This window comes from Erinaceus europaeus, chromosome 14, assembly GCF_950295315.1.
Source record: "Erinaceus europaeus chromosome 14, mEriEur2.1, whole genome shotgun sequence".
NCBI lineage: Eukaryota > Metazoa > Chordata > Mammalia > Eulipotyphla > Erinaceidae > Erinaceus > Erinaceus europaeus.
In genome coordinates this window covers 39,697,527-39,719,225 of record NC_080175.1, presented here as the reverse complement: position 1 = coordinate 39,719,225, position 21,699 = coordinate 39,697,527, and the positions used below count along the sequence as shown (strand labels likewise).

At 40.3% G+C, this 21,699-nt stretch overlaps 1 protein-coding gene across 4 annotated transcripts in view; it reads right to left on the bottom strand.

Moving 5' to 3' along the window:
- SUN3 (Sad1 and UNC84 domain containing 3) overlaps nt 1-21,699 on the bottom strand; it is a 46,611-nt gene that overhangs the window by 20,713 nt on the left and 4,199 nt on the right. For all 4 annotated transcript variants that reach the window (XM_060171555.1, XM_060171556.1, XM_007524554.2 and 1 more), the window contains exons 2-6: nt 21,638-21,699; nt 18,914-19,017; nt 13,109-13,149; nt 9,383-9,563; nt 1,460-1,544 (exon numbers count right to left, since the gene is read on the bottom strand). In XM_060171555.1, the coding sequence (XP_060027538.1) occupies nt 1,460-1,544; nt 9,383-9,563; nt 13,109-13,149; nt 18,914-19,017; nt 21,638-21,699 (473 nt within the window). The remainder of the gene's footprint in view (nt 1-1,459; nt 1,545-9,382; nt 9,564-13,108; nt 13,150-18,913; nt 19,018-21,637) is intronic.

Sequence of the window (21,699 nt, the reverse complement as noted above, 5' to 3'; positions counted from 1 at the left end):
GCCACCAGCTGGCCCAGTAGTTACTTTTAATACTTTCTCCAGACCTTCTTGTAACTAGAGGCCAGAGATTCTGGTTGGGAATTTCTTCATATTGATTAATCAATTACTGGTATTATTCTTTCATTCCAATTTTTTTTTTTAAATAACAGTTTCTGGTTTTGCTTGTCCCACATGGGATAAGTGAACCTACATTTTTCATCACAGGTTTATAAAAAAACAGATACACTCAGTAGAAGGAAGAACATATAGAAAGAGTATATCAGAATGCCAATGCTGAAAAAAAAAAAGAAAGAGAGAGAGAAAAGAAGGAAGGAAGGAAAGAAGGAAGGAAGGAAGGAAGGAAGGAAGGAAGGAAAGAAGAAGATCTGGATCACTGTTGCTCATTTTCTCTCAAACCTTATTGTTTCCCATCATTCCTCAGGGAATTGTGACCCATGCATGTCTGTCCACTTGCTCTAGCTCTCTCTCTCTCTTTCTCAACACACACACACACACACACACACACACACACACACACCAGGAGAGATATCATACTGGTTATGCAAAATGACTTTCATGCCTGAGGCTCAATCCCCAACACCACCATAAGCCAGAGCTGAGCAGTGCTTTGGTCTCTCTCTGTATATCTCTTTCTCTCTCTCTGATTAAAATATAATAAAATATAATTAATACACACACACTGCTAGATAGTCATCATGATCCAAATGCTCTCTATTTGATGAAAGATGAAAATATATTTCCCCGGTATAAATCTGGCTTTCCCAGTTTATTAAAATTAGTTTTACTTTGTATGTTTTTACTTCCTCTCTTTCTTTCATATGTTTTTCTCTCTCTCAATGTATCTGACTCATAGACTAACACCAGTGTGTGGTAGGTTAATGATTCAAGGTTAATGATTCACAGTCTAAGTCCTTTAGAATTAATTTTAGGGCGGGGTCAGCATAATGGTTATGCAAACAGACTGTCATGCCTGAGGCTCCTAAGTCCCAGGTTCAATCCCCCGCACCACCGTAAGCCTGAGCTGAGCAGTGCTCTGGTGTTTCTCTCTCTCTCCTCTCTTCATCTCTCTCAAAAATTAAATTAATTTAAAAAATTTAAAAAAAGAAAAACATTAAAAAAATAATTAATTTTAAATGAAGGACCTTAACAGCATTATGTAGGCTTTAAACATGATCACTGAGTCATGAGCAATACAGTTATATTAGTTATTATCTGTCACTCTGGTGTCATGTCAGCTCTCTCAGTGATCCTTTCAGTGCAGGTTAGTAGTCATGGGTATATTCCTCCCATAAAACAATCACTGACAGCAACATTTAGTCTTCCTTATTGTTTGCATTTGTTCAATTTGCCTTTAAAAAAGTATTACCAGATATATACTTATATTTTCTTTTTATATTTATAAAAAGAAAGAAAGAAGGGATATTTTCAAAGCATCAGCTTTCTACACTTAAATACTCACCTGCTGACTTAAGAGCATAATCAGCCATCTGGACCTGGTCTTCTCTGAACTTTTTAAGTACATAATTTACCAAGTTTGACATTTCCTGAACAAATGTAAAAACAGTTTTCAGTTAACAGTTTCTTGCTTTGTTGATTGGGATTTCCACACCTGTATCAAGTATCCTTGGGTAAGTTCCCTCCCTCTTCAAAAGAGTGACAGTGAATCAAGCTATGTACTGAGTCTGATGCTGGACAGGGCTTAGCAGGGTTGCTGACATCATTCATAGGATGGTACGTTCTTGGGTCCTAAGCTGTTCTGTGTCCATTCTCTCTCCCAAGCTCATAGAATAAGGGGAGATGTAAGGTCCCTGTTTAAAATCCCAACAAGACCTCTGTATTGCTGTAGCAGGCAAGTGACCAAAGATGCTCTTTTTAACATGTGCCTCTGCTGGGTGATTTTAAGACTCGTGGTATGATCCATCAATACTTATGAATTATGGCAATTTGCATAGCATATGTGATTGCTTATGTTCAAAACAACTCATCCTCTGGATTAATATCAAGTGCTCAAGGACATGGTGATTCTAAAAAGCAAACAACCTGAAAGGATACAGAGTTTGTTTCTCAACTGATAAAAGATCCCAGGGTCTTGGCAACAGGCAGTTGGTGTCTTATTTCTTTCTTTACTTCTTTCTTTCTTTCTTTCTTTCTTTCTTTCTTTCTTTCTTTCTTTCTTTCTATATTGTTTTATTTCAATTAGAGATACAGAGATAAAGAAAGAGATGGGGGAAGAGGGAGAGGGAGAGAGAGAGGAGAGAGAGAGAGAGAGAGAGAGGTAGAAAGACCAGAGCACTGTTCAGCTCTGGCATATGGTGGTACAGGAGATGGAGCCTTGGATTTCACAGTTTCAGGCATGAAAGTCTTTTTTGCAGAACCATTGTGCTGTCTTCTTTACCCTATTCCTATGAGTTTCAAGGAGTGGATGTTAAAGATAGAAGGTTGAGGGCCAGGCAGTGGCACACACAGTTAAGCACACATAGTACTAAGCTCAAAGATCTGGGTTCAAGTCCCTGGCTCCTCACCTGCAAGAGAAATGCTTCACAAGCAGTAAAGTAGATCTGCCAGTGTCTAACTTTCTCTCTTTCTCTCTATCTCCCCCCTCCTTTCTCAGTGTCTCTCTGTCCTATCCAATAAAAAAGGAGGGGGGAATGAGTGCCAGGAGCCTTGGATATTGTGCTGGCATTAAGCCCCAGTGATGACCCTGGAGACAAAGAAAAAGGAAGAAAGGAAGGAAGGGAAGAAGGAAGGAAGGGAGGGAGGGAGGGAGGAAGGAAAAAGAAAGAAAGAAAGAAAGAGAGAAAGAAGGAAAAAAGAAAGAAAGAAAGAAAGGAAGAAAGAAAGCAGTGTTAGTGAAGGGTGAAGAGAAGCCTTGCTCAGTAGACTTTGTCATCATGTTGCCTAGGTCTGTAATCACTGACATGCACTAGGTCTGAGGTTCTGCTATTAAACTGTTATGTAGAGACATTCAGACACTATCATTTCTGAAAGTCCTTATATTTATATATATACTTTTTTTTAGGACAGTCAAATCAAATATTTATTCGGGGTGCAAGTAGGCCAGATTGCAACACCAGGTTTTCTGACACAACAGTGGGGTTTCCAGATGCAAGCTTTTATGGGAAGAACTCACACCAAGGGAGCATTTTTTTAAAAGGCACAATCCAGTTTCTCTTCCCAAAGAAGCCTGGAGGGTCAAGTAGTGTCATCCTTGTTACCCGGTTCCCACCAGCAAGGGAGAAGCTTCGAGAGCCATGAAGCAGTACTGTGGGTACTCTTTCTTTCTCCTTCACTGTCTCTTCCTTCTCTCTCAATTTCCTTCTATCTTTATCAACAAAAACAAAACAAAACAAAAAAACCTGGTAAAAACATAATTTATGCAAGCACTGAGCCCCATTAAAAAGCCTGGTGACAAGAGGACTTCCAGAGGCGGGGCTACAAGCAGCAGCAGATCCATTTCTCTCCTCTCCTCTCCCTGATCAACTAGGACTACCAAAGGAGACCACCAGGGACTGAAACAAGACAGGAGTAGAACGACTACAGGAACTCACCAAATCACCGGTGAGTACAAACACACATTGCTGGTGATAGAGAGGATCCTAGGGAGAGACTAAATGGCTGGTAACAGTCCGGTGGTTTATCAGTTGAGACACCACCTCCAGTCTGTTCCACAAACAAGGGGACAGCTGAAGGGAGGAGAGGACTCCCCAGAGACTCACCAAGTGCAACTCTGAGTCTCCAATGCTACTGCCCTCAGAATCTGGAGCAGGGGTAGGGAGGGACACCCAGGGACAGAGATCTAACCAGGAAACTCAGGAGAAGAACTATACCTCAGTGGCATAGCTGTGGGGCTGTGAAAGTCTCTTTGCATAACCACTGGATTATCTCTGCCACACCCTGCCTTATCTCTGGTTAGAAGTCAGTGATTAAGTTAAGAAGTCTACTTAGAGTTAGAAGCCCTCAGGCTCCCATAGCCTACAGAGAAGGGAAAAAAAAAAAAGGCTTTTAAATCACTGAGCTCCAACTCAGGGATTAAAATACTATTGAAACAACTGTTAACTTCCACCACTATGAACCCTTTAATTACCTTACTTAGACACAAGTCAATACAGGAAATAGTGATCAGTAATTTGAAAAGTACTAAGGGAGGGAGCTCATAACATAATATATAAAATGGGTAAAACAACAAGAAGAAATATTGGAGAAACTAACCAGGACATCAGTCCAGCTAAAAGCCCCCCAAAGGGTGAAGCACAAAATAACAAGGTCAACATCCAAACATTAGCTAAGGAAATAATAACAGGAGTAAGTAAAGAGTTTGAAAGAATTGTAATCAGAAATACAGGAATAACAAATGAGACTCTGGAAGAAAACACTAACTGTCTCAAGGTTCTTAGAGAACTGAAAGCTGAAATAGCTGAGCTAAGAACACAACTAGCTGAACAAGCTAAAACAGTATCAGAACAGGGTAACAAAATAGATGAACTCCAGAAAACAGTAGAGGGCAGAGAGAGTAGAATCAATGAGGCTGAAGACAGAATTAGCAAGATCAAGGATGAATTAGAGACAACTAAAAAAGAAGTAAGAGATCTCAAAAAGAGATTAAGAGATGTTGAAAACAACAACAGAGTCCTATGGGATGACTTCAAAAGAAACAATATACGCATTATTGGCTTACCAGAGGAAGAAAGAGAGGGAGAGGAAGAAAGCATTCTTCAGGACATAATAGCTGAAAACTTCTCTAGTCTAGACAACATCAAAGACATAAAGATTCAAGAAGCCCAGAGGGTCCCAAACAGAATTAACCCTGACTTAAAGACACCAAAACACATCATATTTAGAATGGAAAGGAACAAGGATAAAGAAAGGATCCTGAAGGCTGCAAGAGAAAAAACAGAGTCACCTACAGAGGAAAACCCATAAGATTAGCAGCAGACTTTTCCACACAAACACTACAAGCCAGAAGAGACTGGTAAGATATCTATTGAGTGCTCAATGAGAAAGGCTTTCAACCAAGAATACTATATCCTGCTAGACTGTCATTTAGACTAGATGGAGGCATCAAAACCTTCTCAGACAAGCAACAGTTGAAGGAATCAACTATCACCAAGCCTGCCCTGAAAGAAGTTCTGAAAGGTCTTCTATTAACAGTCAGACCCTCATAAATAAGACATATATCAGAACACTAAAACTCTACAAGAATGGCGTTAAAATATCTTCAAACTTTGAGATCAGTAAATGTCAATGGCCTGAATTCACCTATTAAAAGACACAGAGTAGGACGATGAATCAGAAAACATAACCCAACAATATGCCGTCTACAGGAAACCCACCTAACTCAACAAGACAAACACAGACTTAAAGTGAAAGGATGGAAAACTATCATAGAAGCCAATGGCCCACAAAAAAGGGCAGGAACAGCTATTCTCATATCTGACATGATAGACTTTAAAATAGATAAGATTAAAAAAGATAGGAATGGACACTACTTAATGCTCAGAGGATCAGTCAATCAAGAGGACTTCACAATTATTAACATCTATGCACCCAATGAGAAGCCATCTAAATACATCAAACGTCTACTGAAAAAGCTACAGCAATATATTAACAGCAACACCGTCATAGTAGGGGACTTCAACACCCCACTCTCTCAACTTGACAGATCATCCAGACAGAAAATCAATAAAGACATAAGGGAGCTAAATGAAGAGATAGATAAACTGGAACTATTGGACATTTTCAGAGTCATTCATCCCAAGAAACTTGAATACACATTTTACTCAAATCTACATGGGTCATTCTCAAGGATAGACCATATATTAGGCCACAAAGACAGCATCAGCCAATTCAAGAGCATTGAAATCATCCCAAGCATCTTCTCAGACCACAGTGGAATTAAACTAAACACTTCACAATCAACAAAAGATTAGTAATAGTCCCAAAATGTGGAAGCTCAATAGTACACTTCTTAACAACCTCTGGGTCAAAGAGGAAATCAAGGAAGAAATCAAAATGTTTCGAGAGTTCAATGAAAATGAAGACACAAGCTATCAAAATATTTGGGACACAGCTAAGGCAGTACTGAGAGGGAAGTTCATAGGTATACAAGCACACATTAGGAAACAAGAAAAAGTACAAATAAACAGCCTGATTGCACATCTTAAAGACCTAGAAGAACAACAACAAAGGAACCCTAAAACAACCAGAAGGACAGAAATCACTAAAGTTAGGGCAAAAATGAATAACATTGAGAATAAGAAAACCATACAAAAGATCAATGAAAGTAAATGTTGGGTCTTCAAAAGAGTGAACAAAATCAACAAACCTTTAGCCAGACTCACAAAACAAAAAAGGGAGAAAACCCAAATAAATCGGATAGTAAATGAAAGAGGAGATATCACAACAGACACCGCAGAAATTCAGCATATCATGTGAGGCTTCTATGAACAACTATATGCCACCAAGCTAGAGAACCTGGAAGAAATGGACAATTTCCTAGATACCTACCAACTTCCAAAGTAAAGAGGAAGTGGATAACATGAACAGGCCCATCACAGCTAATGAAATTGAAAACAGTTATCAAAAATCTCCCAAAAATAAAAGTCCTGGACCAGATGGTTTTACAAATGAATTCTACAAAACCTTCCAAGAAGAACTAATACCTCTACTTTTAAAACTCTTCCAGAATATTGGAGACACTGGAATACTCCCTGACAGCTTCTATGAAGCCAACATCACTCTGATACCAAAAGCAGACAGGGACACAACCAAAAAAAGAAAACTACAGACCAATATCTCTGATGAACATAGATGCAAAAATACTGAAAAAAATTCTAGTCAACCGGATACAGCAGTATATCATGACCAATGGGGTTTATCCCAGGCATGCAAGGTTGGTTTAATATAGGTAAATCAATCAATGTGATCCACCACATCAACAAAAGCAAGACCAAAAACCACATGGTCATATCAATAGATGCAGAGAAAGCCTTTGACAAAATACAACATCCCTTTATGATCAGAACACTACAAAAAATGGGAATAGATGGAAAATTCCTGAAGATATTGGAGTCTATATATAGCAAACCTACAGCCAACATCATACTCAATGGTGAAAAACTGGAAGCATTTCCCCTCAGATCAGGTACTAAGAGGGCTGCTCACTATCATCATTATTATTCAACGTAGTGTTGAAAGTTCTTGCCATAGCAATCAGGCAGGACCAAGGAATTAAAGGGATACAGATTGGAACAGAAGATGTCAAACTCTCCTTATTTGCAGATGACATGATAGTATACACAGAAAAACCTAAGGAATCCAGCAAGAAGCATTTAGAAATCATCAGGAAATACAGTAAGGTGTCAGGCTACAAAATTAACATTCAAAAGTCAGTGGCATTCCTCTATGCAAACACTAAGAAGAAATTGAAATCCAGAAACAATTCCTTTTAGTGTAGCAACTAAAACAATAAAATATCTAGGAGTAAAACTAACCATAGAAGTGGAAGACTTGTATACTGAAAATTATGAGTCACTACTCAAGAAAATTGAAAAAGACACATAGAAGTGGAAAGATATTCCATGTTTATGGGTTAGTAGAATTAACATCATCAAAATGAATATACTACCCAGAGCCATATATGAATTGAATGCTATCCCCAACAAGATCCCAAGCACATTTTTTAGGAGAATATAACAAATGCTACAAATGTTTATCTGGAACCAGAAAAGACCTAGAATTGCCAAAACAATCTTGAGAAAAAAGAACAGAACTGGAGGCATCACACTCCCAGATCTCAAATTGTATTATAGGGCCTCTGTCATTAAAACTGCTTGGTACTGGAACATGAATAGACACACTGACCAGTGGGATAGAATTGAGAGTCCAGAAGTAAGCCCCCACACCTATGGACATCTAATCTTTGACAAAGGGGCCCAGACTATTCAATGGGGAAAGCAGAGTCTCTTCAACAAATGGTGTTGGAAACAATGGGTTGAAACATGCAGAAGAATGAAACTGAATCACTGTATTTCACCAAATACAAAAGTAAATTCCAAGTGGATCAAGGACTTGGATGTTAGACCACAAACTATCAGATACTTAGAAGAAAATATTGGCAGAACTCTTTTCTGCATAAATTTCAAAGACATCTTCAATGAAACGAATCCAATTACAAAAAAGACTAAGGCAAGTATAAACTTATAGGACTATAACAAATTAAAAGCTTCTTCACAGCAAAAGAAACCACTACCCAAACCAAAAGACCCCTCACAGAATGGGAGAAGATCTTTACATGCCATACATCAGACAAGAGTTTAATAACCAACATATATAAAGAGCTTGCCAAACTCAACAAGACAACAAATAACTTCATCCAAATATGGGGGGAGGACGTGGACAGAATATTCACCACAGAAGAGATCCAAAAGGCAGAGAAACACATGAAAAAATGCTCCAAGTCTCTGATTGTCAGAGAAATGCAAATAAAGACAACAATGAGATATTACTTCACTCCTGTGAGAATGTCATATATCAGAAAAGGTAACAGCAGCAAATGCTGGAGAGGGTGTGGGGTCAAAGGAACCCTCCTACACTGCTGATGGGAATGTCAATTAGTCCAGCCTCTGTGGAGAACAGTCTGGAGAACTCTCAGAAGGCTAGAAATGGACCTACCCTATGACTGACACTGCAATTCCTCTCTGAGGATATATCCTAAGGAACCCAACACATCCATCCAAAAAGATCTGTGTACACATATGTTCTTGGCAGCACAATTTGTAATAGCCAAAACCTGGAAGCAACCCAGGTGTCCAACAACAGATGAGTGGCTGAGCAAGTTGTGGTATATATACACAATGGAATACTACTCAGCTATTAAAAATGGTGAGTTCACCGTTTTCAGCCGATCTTGGATGGACCTTGAAAAAATCATGTTGAGTGAAATAAGTCAGAAACAGAAGGATGAATACGGGATGATCTCACTCTCAGGCCGAAGTTGATAAACAAGATCAGAAAAGAATACACAAGTAGAACTTGAAATGGAATTGGCATATCACACCAAAGTAAAAGACTCTGGGGTGGTTGGGTGGGGAGAATACAGGTCCAAGAAGAATTCAGAGGACCTAGTGGTGGTTGTATTGTTATATGGGAAACTGGGGAATGTTATGCATGTAACAAACCATTGTATTTACTGTTGAATGTAAAACATTAACTCCCCAATAAAAAAAAAAAAAGAAAACACAAGTAGAACCTGAAAAAAAATTATTTATTCCCGTTTGTTGCCCTTGTTAAAAAGAAAAAAAAAAACCTGGTGACAATTTAAATACTTAATAAGCTTGAAGTTGAACCCCAGAAGGAGAGAGCAGCCATAGCTGCTCTGCCTTACCTCATCTAGGACCCCAGAGGGGTCCTCAGCTGCCACAGCTTCCACGAGGTCTCCATTGCTGTTCCAGCTGGAGTTGTGTAGCTCATCCTGCATGTCTCTGAGCAGGGCCTTCAGAGCATTGATTTGCTCCATGAGATCCAGAATTTTGTCCAAGTTGTTCTCTAGGATCTGGCTCTCCATCCTGTAAATGGACACCCCATGAGAGAGAAGGAAGGTATGGGCTTCCTGGCACCCACTGGGCTGGACATTGTGGTAGAAATAAACTCCATGGGGGCCAGGTGGTGGCACACCTGGTTGAGCACACATGTTACAGTGCTCAAGGACCCAGGTTCAAGCCCCTGGCCCCCACCTGCAGGAGGAATACTTTGAAAATGGTGAAGCAGGGCTGGAGGTATCTCTCTGTCTCTCTCCCTCTATATCCCCTTACCCTCTTGATATCTGACCGTCTCTATCCAATAAATAAATTTAAAAAAAAGAAAAGAAATAAACTCCCTGACGAACAATAAATGAGTGGCTGAGAAAGTTGTATATATATTCAATGGAATACTACTCAGTCATTAAGAATAATAAACCCAGGTGGTAGATAGTATAATGGTTATGCAAAAAAACTTTCATGCCTGAGGCTCCAAAGTCCCAGGTTCAACCCCCTGTACCACCACTAGCCAAAGCTGAACAGTGCTCTGGTTAAAAAAAAAAAAAGAATAATAAACCCACCTTCTCTGGCCCATCTTGAATGGAGCTAGAAGGAATCCATGTTAAGTGAGGTAAGTCAGAAAGAGAAAGATGAGTATGAGATGATCCTACTCAAACAGAAATTAAGAAAGAACAGACACGGAAAAAAAAAAGTAGAATATGACTGAATTTGGCCAAAGTAAAAAAACTCTGGGTGTGAGGAGAGGGTAGATTTTTCAGCTTCACTATAGGGGGTGGGGGTGGGGGTGGGGTGGGGATACAAACCTTTGGTGGTGGGAACAATGTTAATATACACTCCTATTAACTTATGATCTTATAAATCACTATTTAATCTATATGTGAGGGGAAAACAGATTGAAACTATCAAAGTTTTTATTCATAGGCACCAGCTTGGAGTATATATTCTTTCAGTCTAAGCATTTAGGGTTTTAAATTGGTAACTTCATTGAATTTTAGCAGTGGGTTCAAATTTTTAATATATTTTTAATAATGACTGTTCAATTGAAATATTAAATCACTTATAGTTTTAGACCAGGGAGACCAGAAGCAACTGCTTGTGTCACTATATAAGTTATAGCTGTAGGTAAATAGCATTAAATGGTATAAATCATGGTAAGGTCTTATATGATACAGCAAATCCTAACCATAGGATTTATATCAAATAAAGTGTATCAAATTCCCTAATAACTTGGTTGCAATAATAACTGCCTATTGCCTTCTTAAACTCCAAGACAGCAGGAGCCCTCCCCATTCTCTATAAAACCCATGTTTCTCCCACTCCTGGAAACTCCAGGGCATGGCTTGTCTTCCTGCATGCTTCACTTGACCCATACCTTTTGATGCTGCCTCTGCTGAGCTCAGCCAAATCAATGCAACCAGTACCACCTCAACATTTCACTTCAGATTGTGTCCAGAGATACCAGGTGTGGAATGTCAATCCTTCAGCTCCAGCAATCTGCCACCAAGTTGCAGAAGCTACCATGCCAACCTGACTTCCCCAGACAGACAACCTTAACAATGTAAGGCTCTTACAATGTAAGGCCCACCTCCCCAGAGCCATACCCCACTAGGAAAAGCTAGGGACAGGCTGGGAGTATGGATTGACCTGCCAGTGCCCATGTCCAGTGCAGAAGCAATTACAGACCTTCCACCTTCTGCACGCCATAATGACCCTGGGTCCATGCTCCCAGAGGGATAAAGAATAGGAAAGCTTTCAAAGGAGGGAATGGGATGTGGAACTCTGGTAGTGGGAACTGTGTGGAATTGTAGTCTTGTAGTTATTTATTTTATAAATAAATTTAAAAAAAAAACTCCCAGGAAGCAAGGACATAGGAAAAATACTGCGGGCTGCTAAGGAAAAGAAGAACCTGACATACAGAAGTAGAACCATCAGTCTCTCATCAGATTTCTCATCACAAGCTCTTGAAGCAAGAAGGGAGTGGAACGACAAATTCACAGTATTAAAAGGTAACAATTGCCAGCCATGAATACTCTGTCCTGCTAAATTATCCTGCAAGTAGAAGGAGAAATAAAAAATTCTTCCCAAAACATAGAGGGATGTGTGAATCCTAAGTATTCATATTCCCCTCCTTTAAGTTGGGATCACTTGGCATTTTGAATGTGATAGGGAACATGGATATACTGAGCCATGAGGGTCTATGGATGAACCTCCAGTAATGGGCAGCTAGAGGACTCAGCCAAGGAACATGACCTTGACCTGTTTTACAGCATGAAAGAGCAAGATTTACCTTCAAAAAGTGAGTTTTAGGACAGGTGGTGGCACACCTGGTTGAGTGCACAAACTACAGTGCACAAGGGCCCAGGATTAAGCCCCCAGTCCCTGCCTGCAGGAGGGAAGCTTCACAAGCAGTGGAGCAGGTCTGCAGGTCTCTCTCTCTCCTTCTACCTCTTTCTCTCCTTCCCTCAACCTCTATTTTTTCCCTCCTCCTCAGCTTTTCTCTAACTCTATCCAAAATGAATAAATGAAATATTTTTAAAAGAAACTTTTTTAAAAGAAAAAAGTTGGTTCTGCTTTTCCAACTTGAAAATTACTGGTAGAGAGAGTAAGAAAATGATGGCACTATTTCCTTATGTTGGGAAAAAGAAAAGGCACTTGTTACTACCATTTCCCCCCTAATTTGTAAAACAACACATGCTCACAATTTGGAAAGTGCAAACATCTTGAAGAAATAAGCACTGTTAAATCATTGCATGTTTATAAAAGTTTTTACTGCATGCAGAGTAGACCCAATTCACAATGTTCTGTTGAACTATGCTTCCCAAATCATTAAATATCTTTTATAATTAGGTTTATGGTTTCGCATTTCTGTTATAGGGATATTTATTTTTATTTTTATATTTTATGTTTTGTTTTGGGTATAGACAAAGAGAAACTGAGAAAGAAGGGAGAGGAACAGAAAGAGAGAGAGGGAAAAAGAGAGACAGACTTGCAGCAACTTCTCTACCATTTGTGAAGCTTCCCCCCACCCCCTTCAGATGAAACCTATTTTTTTTCTCTATTCTCTCCAGGGTTATTACTGGGACTTGATGCCTGCACTACAAATTCACTGCCCCTGGAGGCCATCTTTTTTCCATTATTGTTCTTGCCGTTATTATTGTTCTTGATGTTTTGTTGTTGTTGTTGTTGTTGGATAGGACAGAGAAATTGAAAGAGGAGGGGAAGAACAGGGGGATAGAAAGATAGGCACCTGCAGACCTGCTTCACCATTAGTGAAGCAACCCCCCCTGCAGGTGGAGAGCCAGGGGCTCTAATCGGGTACCTTGCACTGTCCTTGCACTTCACACTATGTGCTCTTAACCTGGTGTACCACACTACTCTAGTATTTTTAACCATTGCCCAATTCTTCTCATCTGGGTTATTTTACATTTTTGTACAACATAGTATTTAAATATATACCACCCAGTGTCTGTTTTCTTAAAGAATAACCCCACAGCAGTAGAAGATTTTAGCTTTACAGTCTTCCATAGCTTTGCAGTATGCTGGCAAATGTGTGAGGAGGAAGCCTCACTCACTTTAAAAGTTCCAGTTGCTCTTTGGGTGTTCGAAGTCGGACCTGGAAAAAGACAACAAATCATTCTGAATCCTGCCCATTCAAATGGAGTTACCGTTATTATCTACAAATGAAGAGGACATTGTGCTGGGCCTGAGAGAGAGCTCCCCAGGTAGGTGACATGCCTAGTCATGCAGGGGGTCCAGGTTTGAACCCTGAGAGCACATGGGAAGTGCTATAGCACCAGAGGAAGCTTTGGTACTTTAGACTCTAGAGAGACCAAACAAAAATAAGGGGTCAGCATAGGAATGAGGAAATTGCACATGTTGGGGGGGAGAGAACTACTGTGCTTCTGTCTTTGATATGCATGTGATAGGAAACATGGATTTTATGCATGATACCTGAGGCACCTGACTGTCCTGTAGGATAGCTGCATCTGTGCAGTCTTCAATGTAAATAGTTCTCCTAGTTAAGGAGCATGAAGTACTATCCAATTTGTTTAGCAGTGAGTGGCGCTATACTAGAACTCTAAGATAGGTGTGATATTTTATTCCCCAAGGTTATAAATGTGCTAAACGCCTTCTGGGAACATGGCAAAGGGAGCAGGATGGGTAGAATGTGGGTATAAGGGAAGCGATGGAAGAGGAAAAGAGAGGATCTCAGGAACAATGGCTGGAGGGTTAAGAGGGAACACAATGGAAGCTACTCAGCTATTAAGAATGATGAATTCACCTTCACCTCATCTTGGAGGGAGCTTGCCTTCAAGATTCCTTATCATGTTAAGTGAGTTAAGTCAGAAAGAAAAGCATGAATATGGGAATAATCTCATTCATGGACAGAAGATGAGAAATAAGAACAGAAAGGGGAAACACAAAGCTTAACTTGGACTGGGTTTGGGGTCTTGCACCAAAGTAAAGGACTCTGGGGGAGGCAGGGAGATTTCATGTCTTAATGCTTGATGGTGGAGGAGGACCTAGGCTGGGGGCAGTGGGGAGAGTGATTTGCAGAAAACTGAGAAATTTTACACATGTAACAACAACTGTACTTACTGTAAATCATTAATTCCCCCAACTAACAAAGAAACAAGAAATGGAGCAGAGCATATTGGAGCATTGCTGAACCCTCAGGCTGTGGCCCAGTGATGAGTGAGAGCCATCCCTTTTCTACAGAAGGAATGTGCTGAATGAATTCACTTAGCAATAACTGCCTAAAGAGTTTCCTGACAATCATGGGCATAATGCTGACAAAGTGGCAATGGCCATCTCACATGTTAACAGCTGGCTCCTGAGTCACAAGAAGAATGGCAGCAATGAAGTGAAGGGTGACTGTCACTAGATCAGCACAGGGTGCCAGGGCCAGCTCCTATGGCTGAGCTCCATTTGGTACGGGGGTTCCAGGCTAATTCAAAAGTGACTGCAAACCCAGTAGTTTCAAGCAACGGGAACTTATTCCCTCGGAGTCCTGGTGGCCAGAAGTCACGGGGCCTGGTATCAGCAAGGATGCACTTTTCTCTGAAGACTCCCACGGAGATGGTTCCTTTCTTTCCTTCTTTCTTCCTTTATCCTTTCCTCTTTTTTCTTCCTCTCTCTTTCTTTCTTCCCTTTTCTTTCTTTCTTTCTTTCTTTCTCCCTTCCTTCCTTCCTTCCTCCCTTTCTTTCTTTCTTCCTTCCTTTCTTGTCTTCTTTCCCTGTGGACACATCACTCCACCCTGCCTGGACACATCATATGACCTTTTCTCTTATGTTTCTACACACACACACACACACACACACACACACACACACACACACAGAGACACACACATGCACACACACACACACACACACACACTCTCTCTCTCTCTCTCTCTCTCATCATATTATCATTTGGCACACCAGGCTTTGTCTGTGCACAATTCCACCTCTCCCTGTAGACTATTTTTTCTTTGCAATTTAAGACAAAGAGAGACAAGAATGAAAGAGAGGAGAAACAAACATAAGGAGAGACCCACAGCATTTACTGTGTGTGGTGCTGGTGGCTCAAGCCCATGTTCTTGCACTTGGTAGTGTGTGTACACCACCAGGTAAGCTATCTCCTAGCACCTCTCTGTATATGTCCTGTAAGGACACTTATTACTGAACCTAGGCCTTTCTGTTTCCAGATCCCTAGTGAGATCTGCAAAGACTCTATCTATATATTATGAGATTAGAGAGAAAGAAAGGGGATGAAGAGACAGCAAGGACTGAAAAATTAAGATGATACAGAAGAAGTGATCTTGGCACATACACATGCCCACTAGAAAGTATTGGGTGTGTGGCACATATTAGTTTTGGAGTTGTGGACAATTATATTCACAGCATCTTAAGAACCTGTACAAACTTATGTGCAAAGCCTTCTAACTGGAAGTTGGGACACCTGGACATTCAGTCAGCCTACCCAGCAGCCAGAAATTGGTTTTCTCCAATACCATTTAAAAAAAAAAAACAACAACAGAGCACTGTTCAGCTCTGGTTTATGGTGGTGCAGGGAGATTGGACCTGGTTTCTCAGAGTCTCAGGCATGAAAGTCTTATTGCATCACCATTATGCTGTCTTCCCAGCCTGCCAACACCACTCCTAGTGCCACACATGCTGTTTCATCTTAGTTAAGTCTGAGGGGACCCTGAGCATTCCTAGTTACTGGAACAGATGTTGTATTAACAACCTTGTGAGAAATGAAGGACTAAAGGAGAGATAACAGACTTCATCTGAACTATTTCAGCCTTTAGGTTCATGATTAGTCAACATTTTTTTGGCTTTATATCTTAACTCTTTTTTTCAGCTACCAGGTTCCAGTTGCTAACATGATGCCAACTGGACCTCCTTGGGCAGACAACCCCACCAATGTGTCCTGGAACACCACTTCCCCGAGGCCCTGCCCCTCTAGGAAAGAGAGAGACAGGCTGGGAGTATGGATCAACCTGTCAATGCCCATGTTCAGTGGGGAAGCAATTACAGAAGCCAGAACTTTTACCTTCTGTACCCCATAATGACCCTGGGTCCATACTTCCAGAGGGATAAAGAATAGGATAGTTATCAGGGCAGGGGATGGGATACAGAGTTCTGGTGGTGGGAATTGTGTGGGGTTGTACCCCTCTTATCCTACCTATGGTTTTGTCAGTGTTTCCTTTTTATAAATAAATTTTTTTTAAAAGCTAGTATAATCATGGGCCCTTTGGGATATAACTAAAATAGACCTATTAACTATCTATAAAACAGAGACCCCCCCAACTCTTCATCTGAACTATTCCACCTTTAGGTTCATGATTACTCAACAAATTTGTTTAGCTTTACATGTTAACTCTTTTTTCAGCCACCAGGTTCCAGATGCCAGCAGGATTCCAACCAGACCTCCCTGGACAGATGACCACACCACTATGTCCTGGAGCCATGCTTCTCCAGAGCCCCGTCTCACTAGGGAAAGAGAGAAACAGGCTGGAAGCATGGATCGACCTGTCAATGCCCATGTTCATTGGGAAAGCAATTACAGAAGCCAGACCTTCCACCTTCTGCACCCCATAATGACTGTGGGTCCATACTCCCAGGGGTTAAAGAATAGGAAAACTGGGGGTCGAGCGGTGGCGCAGTGGGTTAAGCGCATGTGGCGCAAAGCACAAGGACTGGCATAAGGATCCCAGTTCGAGCCCCCGGCTCCCCACCTGCAGGGGAGTCGCTTCACAGGCAGTGAAGCAGGTCTGCAGGTGTCTATATTTCTCTGTCTTCCCCTCCTCTCTCCATTTCTCTCTGTCCTATCCAACAACGAACAACATCAACAATGGTAATAATAGTAACCACAACAAGGCTACAACAACAAGGGCAACAAAAGGGGGAGAGAAATGGCCTCCAGGAGCGGTGGATTCATGGTGCAGGCACCAAGCCCAGCGATAACCCTGGAGGAAAAAAAAAAAAAGAGTAGAATAGGAAAACTATCAGAGCAGGGGATGGGATACAGAGTTCTGGTGGTGGGAATTGTGTGGAGTTGTATCCCTCTTACTCTATGGTTTTTGTCAGTGTTTCCTTTTTATAAACAAATAAAAATAATAATAAAAGAGCAGTGGGCAGAATGACAGTTTGTGGGAAGGTTTTGTTTGTTTTTTTTAGAATGTGAACTGAACTGTGACGTTTTCTGTCCAAGTTGCTTGAGCTGGGAAAATGCAAGTTTTAGCAAATAGCCAATTCCTTTCTTCTTCTTCTTCTTCTTCTTCTTCTTCTTCTTCTTCTTCTTCTTCTTCTTCTTCTCCTTCTCCTTCTCCTTCTCCTTCTCCTTCTCCTTCTCCTTCTCCTCCTCCTCCTTCCTCTTCCTCTCCCTCCTCCCTTCTCCCTCCTCCTTTGTCTCCTCCTTTGTCTCCTCCTCCTCATCCTTCTCTGTCTTCTCCTTCCTTTCTTGAATCTTCATCAGTTATCTAATTTTATGCTGGGATTTTATGCAGATGAATCCTGGAGGAAACCATGACTGCAGACTGAATTTTGACTATTTTGACAGGGTTTTAGACATAAGCTAATTAATTATAAGCATTTCTTTGTAACAGGGATTGTCACACTTTCTGAGACTGTGCCGTGACAGTTAAGCCATGTCTTTAGTGTATGGCAGCTAGTGGTTCAGACTGTTGGGTTCAGTGTCAGCTAAGTCACCAGCTGGGTAGGGACTGCTGGTCTGTCCATTATTCCCAGGACCAGTGACTGTGGCTCCTGATGTTTTTGTCCTCTCTGGTCTTTGGAAGTGAGAGCACAGGGTGGACACGGCATGGGATGCAGTTTGGATGCCGGGTGGTAGCACATCTGGTTGAGCACTTCAGGTGTCTCTCTTTTTTTCCTTCCCTCCCTATTTCCTTATACCCTCTCTATTTCTCTTTGTCACTAGGCAAGATGCATTAAAATTAAGGTAGTTTTTCATGCAAAATACAATTTTTCGTGGTTCAGGAGGTGGTGGACAAAGCACTGGGTTCTCAAGCATGAGGTCCTGAGTTTAATATCTGGCAGCACATCTACCAGAGTGACGAAGATGTGAGTTGAGGGAGGGATAGGCAGTGGCACCCCTGGTAAGAGTGCATGTTACAATGCCCAAGGACCTGGGTTCAAGCCCCCACTCCCTACCTGCAGGAGGGAAGCTTCACAAGCAGTGAAGCAGTTCTGCAGGCATCTCTCATTCTCCCTTTCTATCTCTCCCTTGCCCTCTCAATTTTTCTCTGTCTGTCTCTATCAAATAACTATTTTTAAAAGGAAGTATGGGTAAAAACAGGAACAATTTATCATAAAATATATTCCCTTCAAGATATGAAAGTATGAAAATAAATCAAATTTTATACTTAAAAAATACAATGGTGAGCTAGATATGGAATAGAAACTACCATTCCAACAGGGAGAAATCAAAAGGTATGTGGGGGGAGTTTAGGGGGGGCAAGGCCACAAACATTTGGTCTGTTACAGGAGCCTGCCAGCACCAGATTCTTTAGAGAACTCTTAACTATAAAACCATTCAATAGAACTCCAGTTCCTACATTTTTTAGGTTTAATTTTGTTTTAATTATTTTTTAGTTATCATTGAGAAAGATAGGAAGGGAGAAAGAGAGAAAGGAGAAAGAAATTAGACATCACTCTGGTAAATGTGCTGCCAGCAATCAGACCCAGGGCCTTGTGCTTGAGAGTTCAATGCTTTATCCACTGCACCACCTCCCAGACCACCAGTTCTTACTTTTTTTTTTCTGTTAGCCTCATGTAAAACAAAGATATCATACTTCAAGCTAGACTTGCCCTGTAGCATGTTAAGTTTTAAACCAGTGACAATGAAAAATGATTCAACAAAACATAACCTGGTAGCTATAAAGCCTTGAGCCATATTCTGCAAATAGGTTACAAATATGTCTGGATTTCTGAAGAAATTCGGTTTCTCTGGGCCACCTGTGATTCCTAAGTCCTGTTTAAAAAAAAAAAAAGACCAACTCTGATTAAAGAGGTTATCTGAAAACATGTTAAGATATTTCACATGCACTAATTGGAAATTCTTTAAGCATGGAGAATAGACTGTCTTGAAAAGACAACAGATGAGTGGCTGAGCAAGTTGTGGTCTATATACACAATGGAATGCTACTCAGCTGTAAAAAATGGTGACTTCACCGTTTTCAGCCCATCTTGGATGGACCTTGAAAAAATCATGTTGAGTGAAATAAGTCAGCAACAGAAGGATGAATATGGGATGATCTTACTCTCAGGCCGAAGTTGAAAAACAAGATTAGAAAAGAAAACACAAGTCGAACCTGAAATGGAATTGGAGTATTACACCAAAGTAAAAGACTCTGGGGGGGGTGGGTGGGTGGGGAGAATACAGGTCCATGAAAAATGATGAATGAAATAGTGGGGGTTGTATTGTTAAATGGGAATCTGGGGAATGTTATGCATGTACAAACTATTGTATTTACTGTTGAATGTAAAGCATTAATTCCGCAATAAAGAAATAAATTATTTAAAAAAAAGAATATTAGATCCTTGGTGACAGTATGGAAAATGGCAGTAATGGGTGTTCAATATATAAGAAACTGGCAGGTTGGGAGGCGGGCAGTAGCGCAGCAGGTTAAGTGCCGGTGGCACAAAGCACAAGGACCAGAGTTAAAAAAAATCCTGGTTTGAGCTCCTCACCTGCAGGGGAGTCGCTTCAGAAGTGGTCAAGCAGGTCTGCAGGTGTCTATCTTTATCTCCCTCTCTCTGCCTTCCCTTCCTCTCTCCATTTCTCTCTGTCCTATCCAACAACAACGACATTAATAACAAAAACAATAAAAAAACAACAAGCGCAACAAAAGGGAATAAATAAATATTTAAGAAACTGGCAGAGACTGACAGCTTTTTTTTCTCTCTCTGAAATCTAATCCAAGCAGTTTGTTAGGGTGACCAGTTGATTGTGTAGTTTGGAATCTGCAAAGGTGAAGTTAAGACACCCCAAAACAAGGATAAGGATTACATTAAGTGTCTACGGCCATACCACCCTGAACACACCCGATCTCGTAAGGATTACATTGTCCGTAGATTTTTTTTTAGCCAGTGTGGACATATTAATGGTACTAATTCTTTTGACTCTTTGGCATGTGATATCTATCAACTTATTTGTGTCCATTTCTTTTATTAGTATATTAAAGCTTTCAGTGCACAAGTCTTTCACATTTTTGGTTAAATTTATCCCTAGTTATTTTGTTCTTTTTGGTGTGACTGTAGATTGGATTATTAAAAATATTTTCTTTTTGATAGATTATTAGTATAGAAATTCAAATCAAATCAATATGATTTAGTATAAGATAGACACAGATCAATGGAATACAATAGACAGCTCAAGAATGAACCCATACATATGTGGTTGATTAACATATGACAAAGGAATCAGGAATATATAGTGGATAAAGAAGTGACTCTTTATGAATGGCATTGGGGAAATCAGACAACTAAATGGGGAAGAATGAAACTTTCTTCAGAGTGACAGGCACTTGAGCCCAAATGATACCACTGGTGGAATAAAAAATTAGAAATAAAACTATAATACGATCTTCTAGTTTTCATTTGTGGATATGGGTGGGTGGAATTTCAAGGGTGTAGCATAAGAACCTGTCAACACAAGACTGTCACTAGCCCACTAAGGCAGCTAACAAGAGGAGCAGGACTCAGGCTTGAGTGGCCAGAAGATCCCATAGTTGCTGTGCACACTAGCATTTATTTTTTTTTAAATGGCAACCAAAATATTAGTGTATCATTAAACAGCATATCATGATAATACTAGGTTGAAACCTTGTTTTAATGTGTACTCTGAATAACCATTTCTTTTAAATATTAGGGCTTGTGGTCTGTGTGTTTGGCAGTCAGAAAGATACAGGTCACACATGCATGGTTACTTCTTCAAGAATCTTCAGTGAGGGTTTGGGTGGTGGTGCCCCTGGTTGAGCAGATGCACATTACCATGTGCAAGGACCCAGGTTCAATCCACCAGTCCCCACCTGCAGGGGGAAAGCTTCAGAAGCAGGGAAGGAATGCTTTAGGTGTCTCTGTCTTCCTGTCTATCTCAATTTCTCTCTATCTAATAAATAAGTAAATAAATAAAAAACATTTTTGAAAGAATCTGGAATATATCAGACTTTTTGTCAAAGTCTCCCAAGCTGAGTTAGGCAGATTTAGAAAAGGCCAACTGTCTGTTTTTGTAATAAAAACACAAAGCTTAGAAAGGAAGTGAAGTCAGGACTATAGAAATGAATAATAAATAAATAAATATATGAAATAAATAAATAAATAAAAACACAAAGGATTATTTAAAGTGATTACAGTGAATTTAAACCCTCATGCTTGGGGGGAGAAAAAGTTCTTTGTAGTCTTTAATAATGAGGTCTATATTCCTATTATAATAAAAACACTAAACAAAAAGTATGTTCCAGGAACACATTCTCACTTCCTCTGCTTTCTGTAGCTTTTATTTATAAATGTGAGTCACACTACTGAGCTCACTCTCCACACAGACACACCCTGAAAATTGGCTGGAAGAACCGTGACTTAGTAGGACTCACCTACAAAAAGAAAAGTCAGTGTAAACATCACACTTATGATAATCTTCCTGGATCGAGTTAAC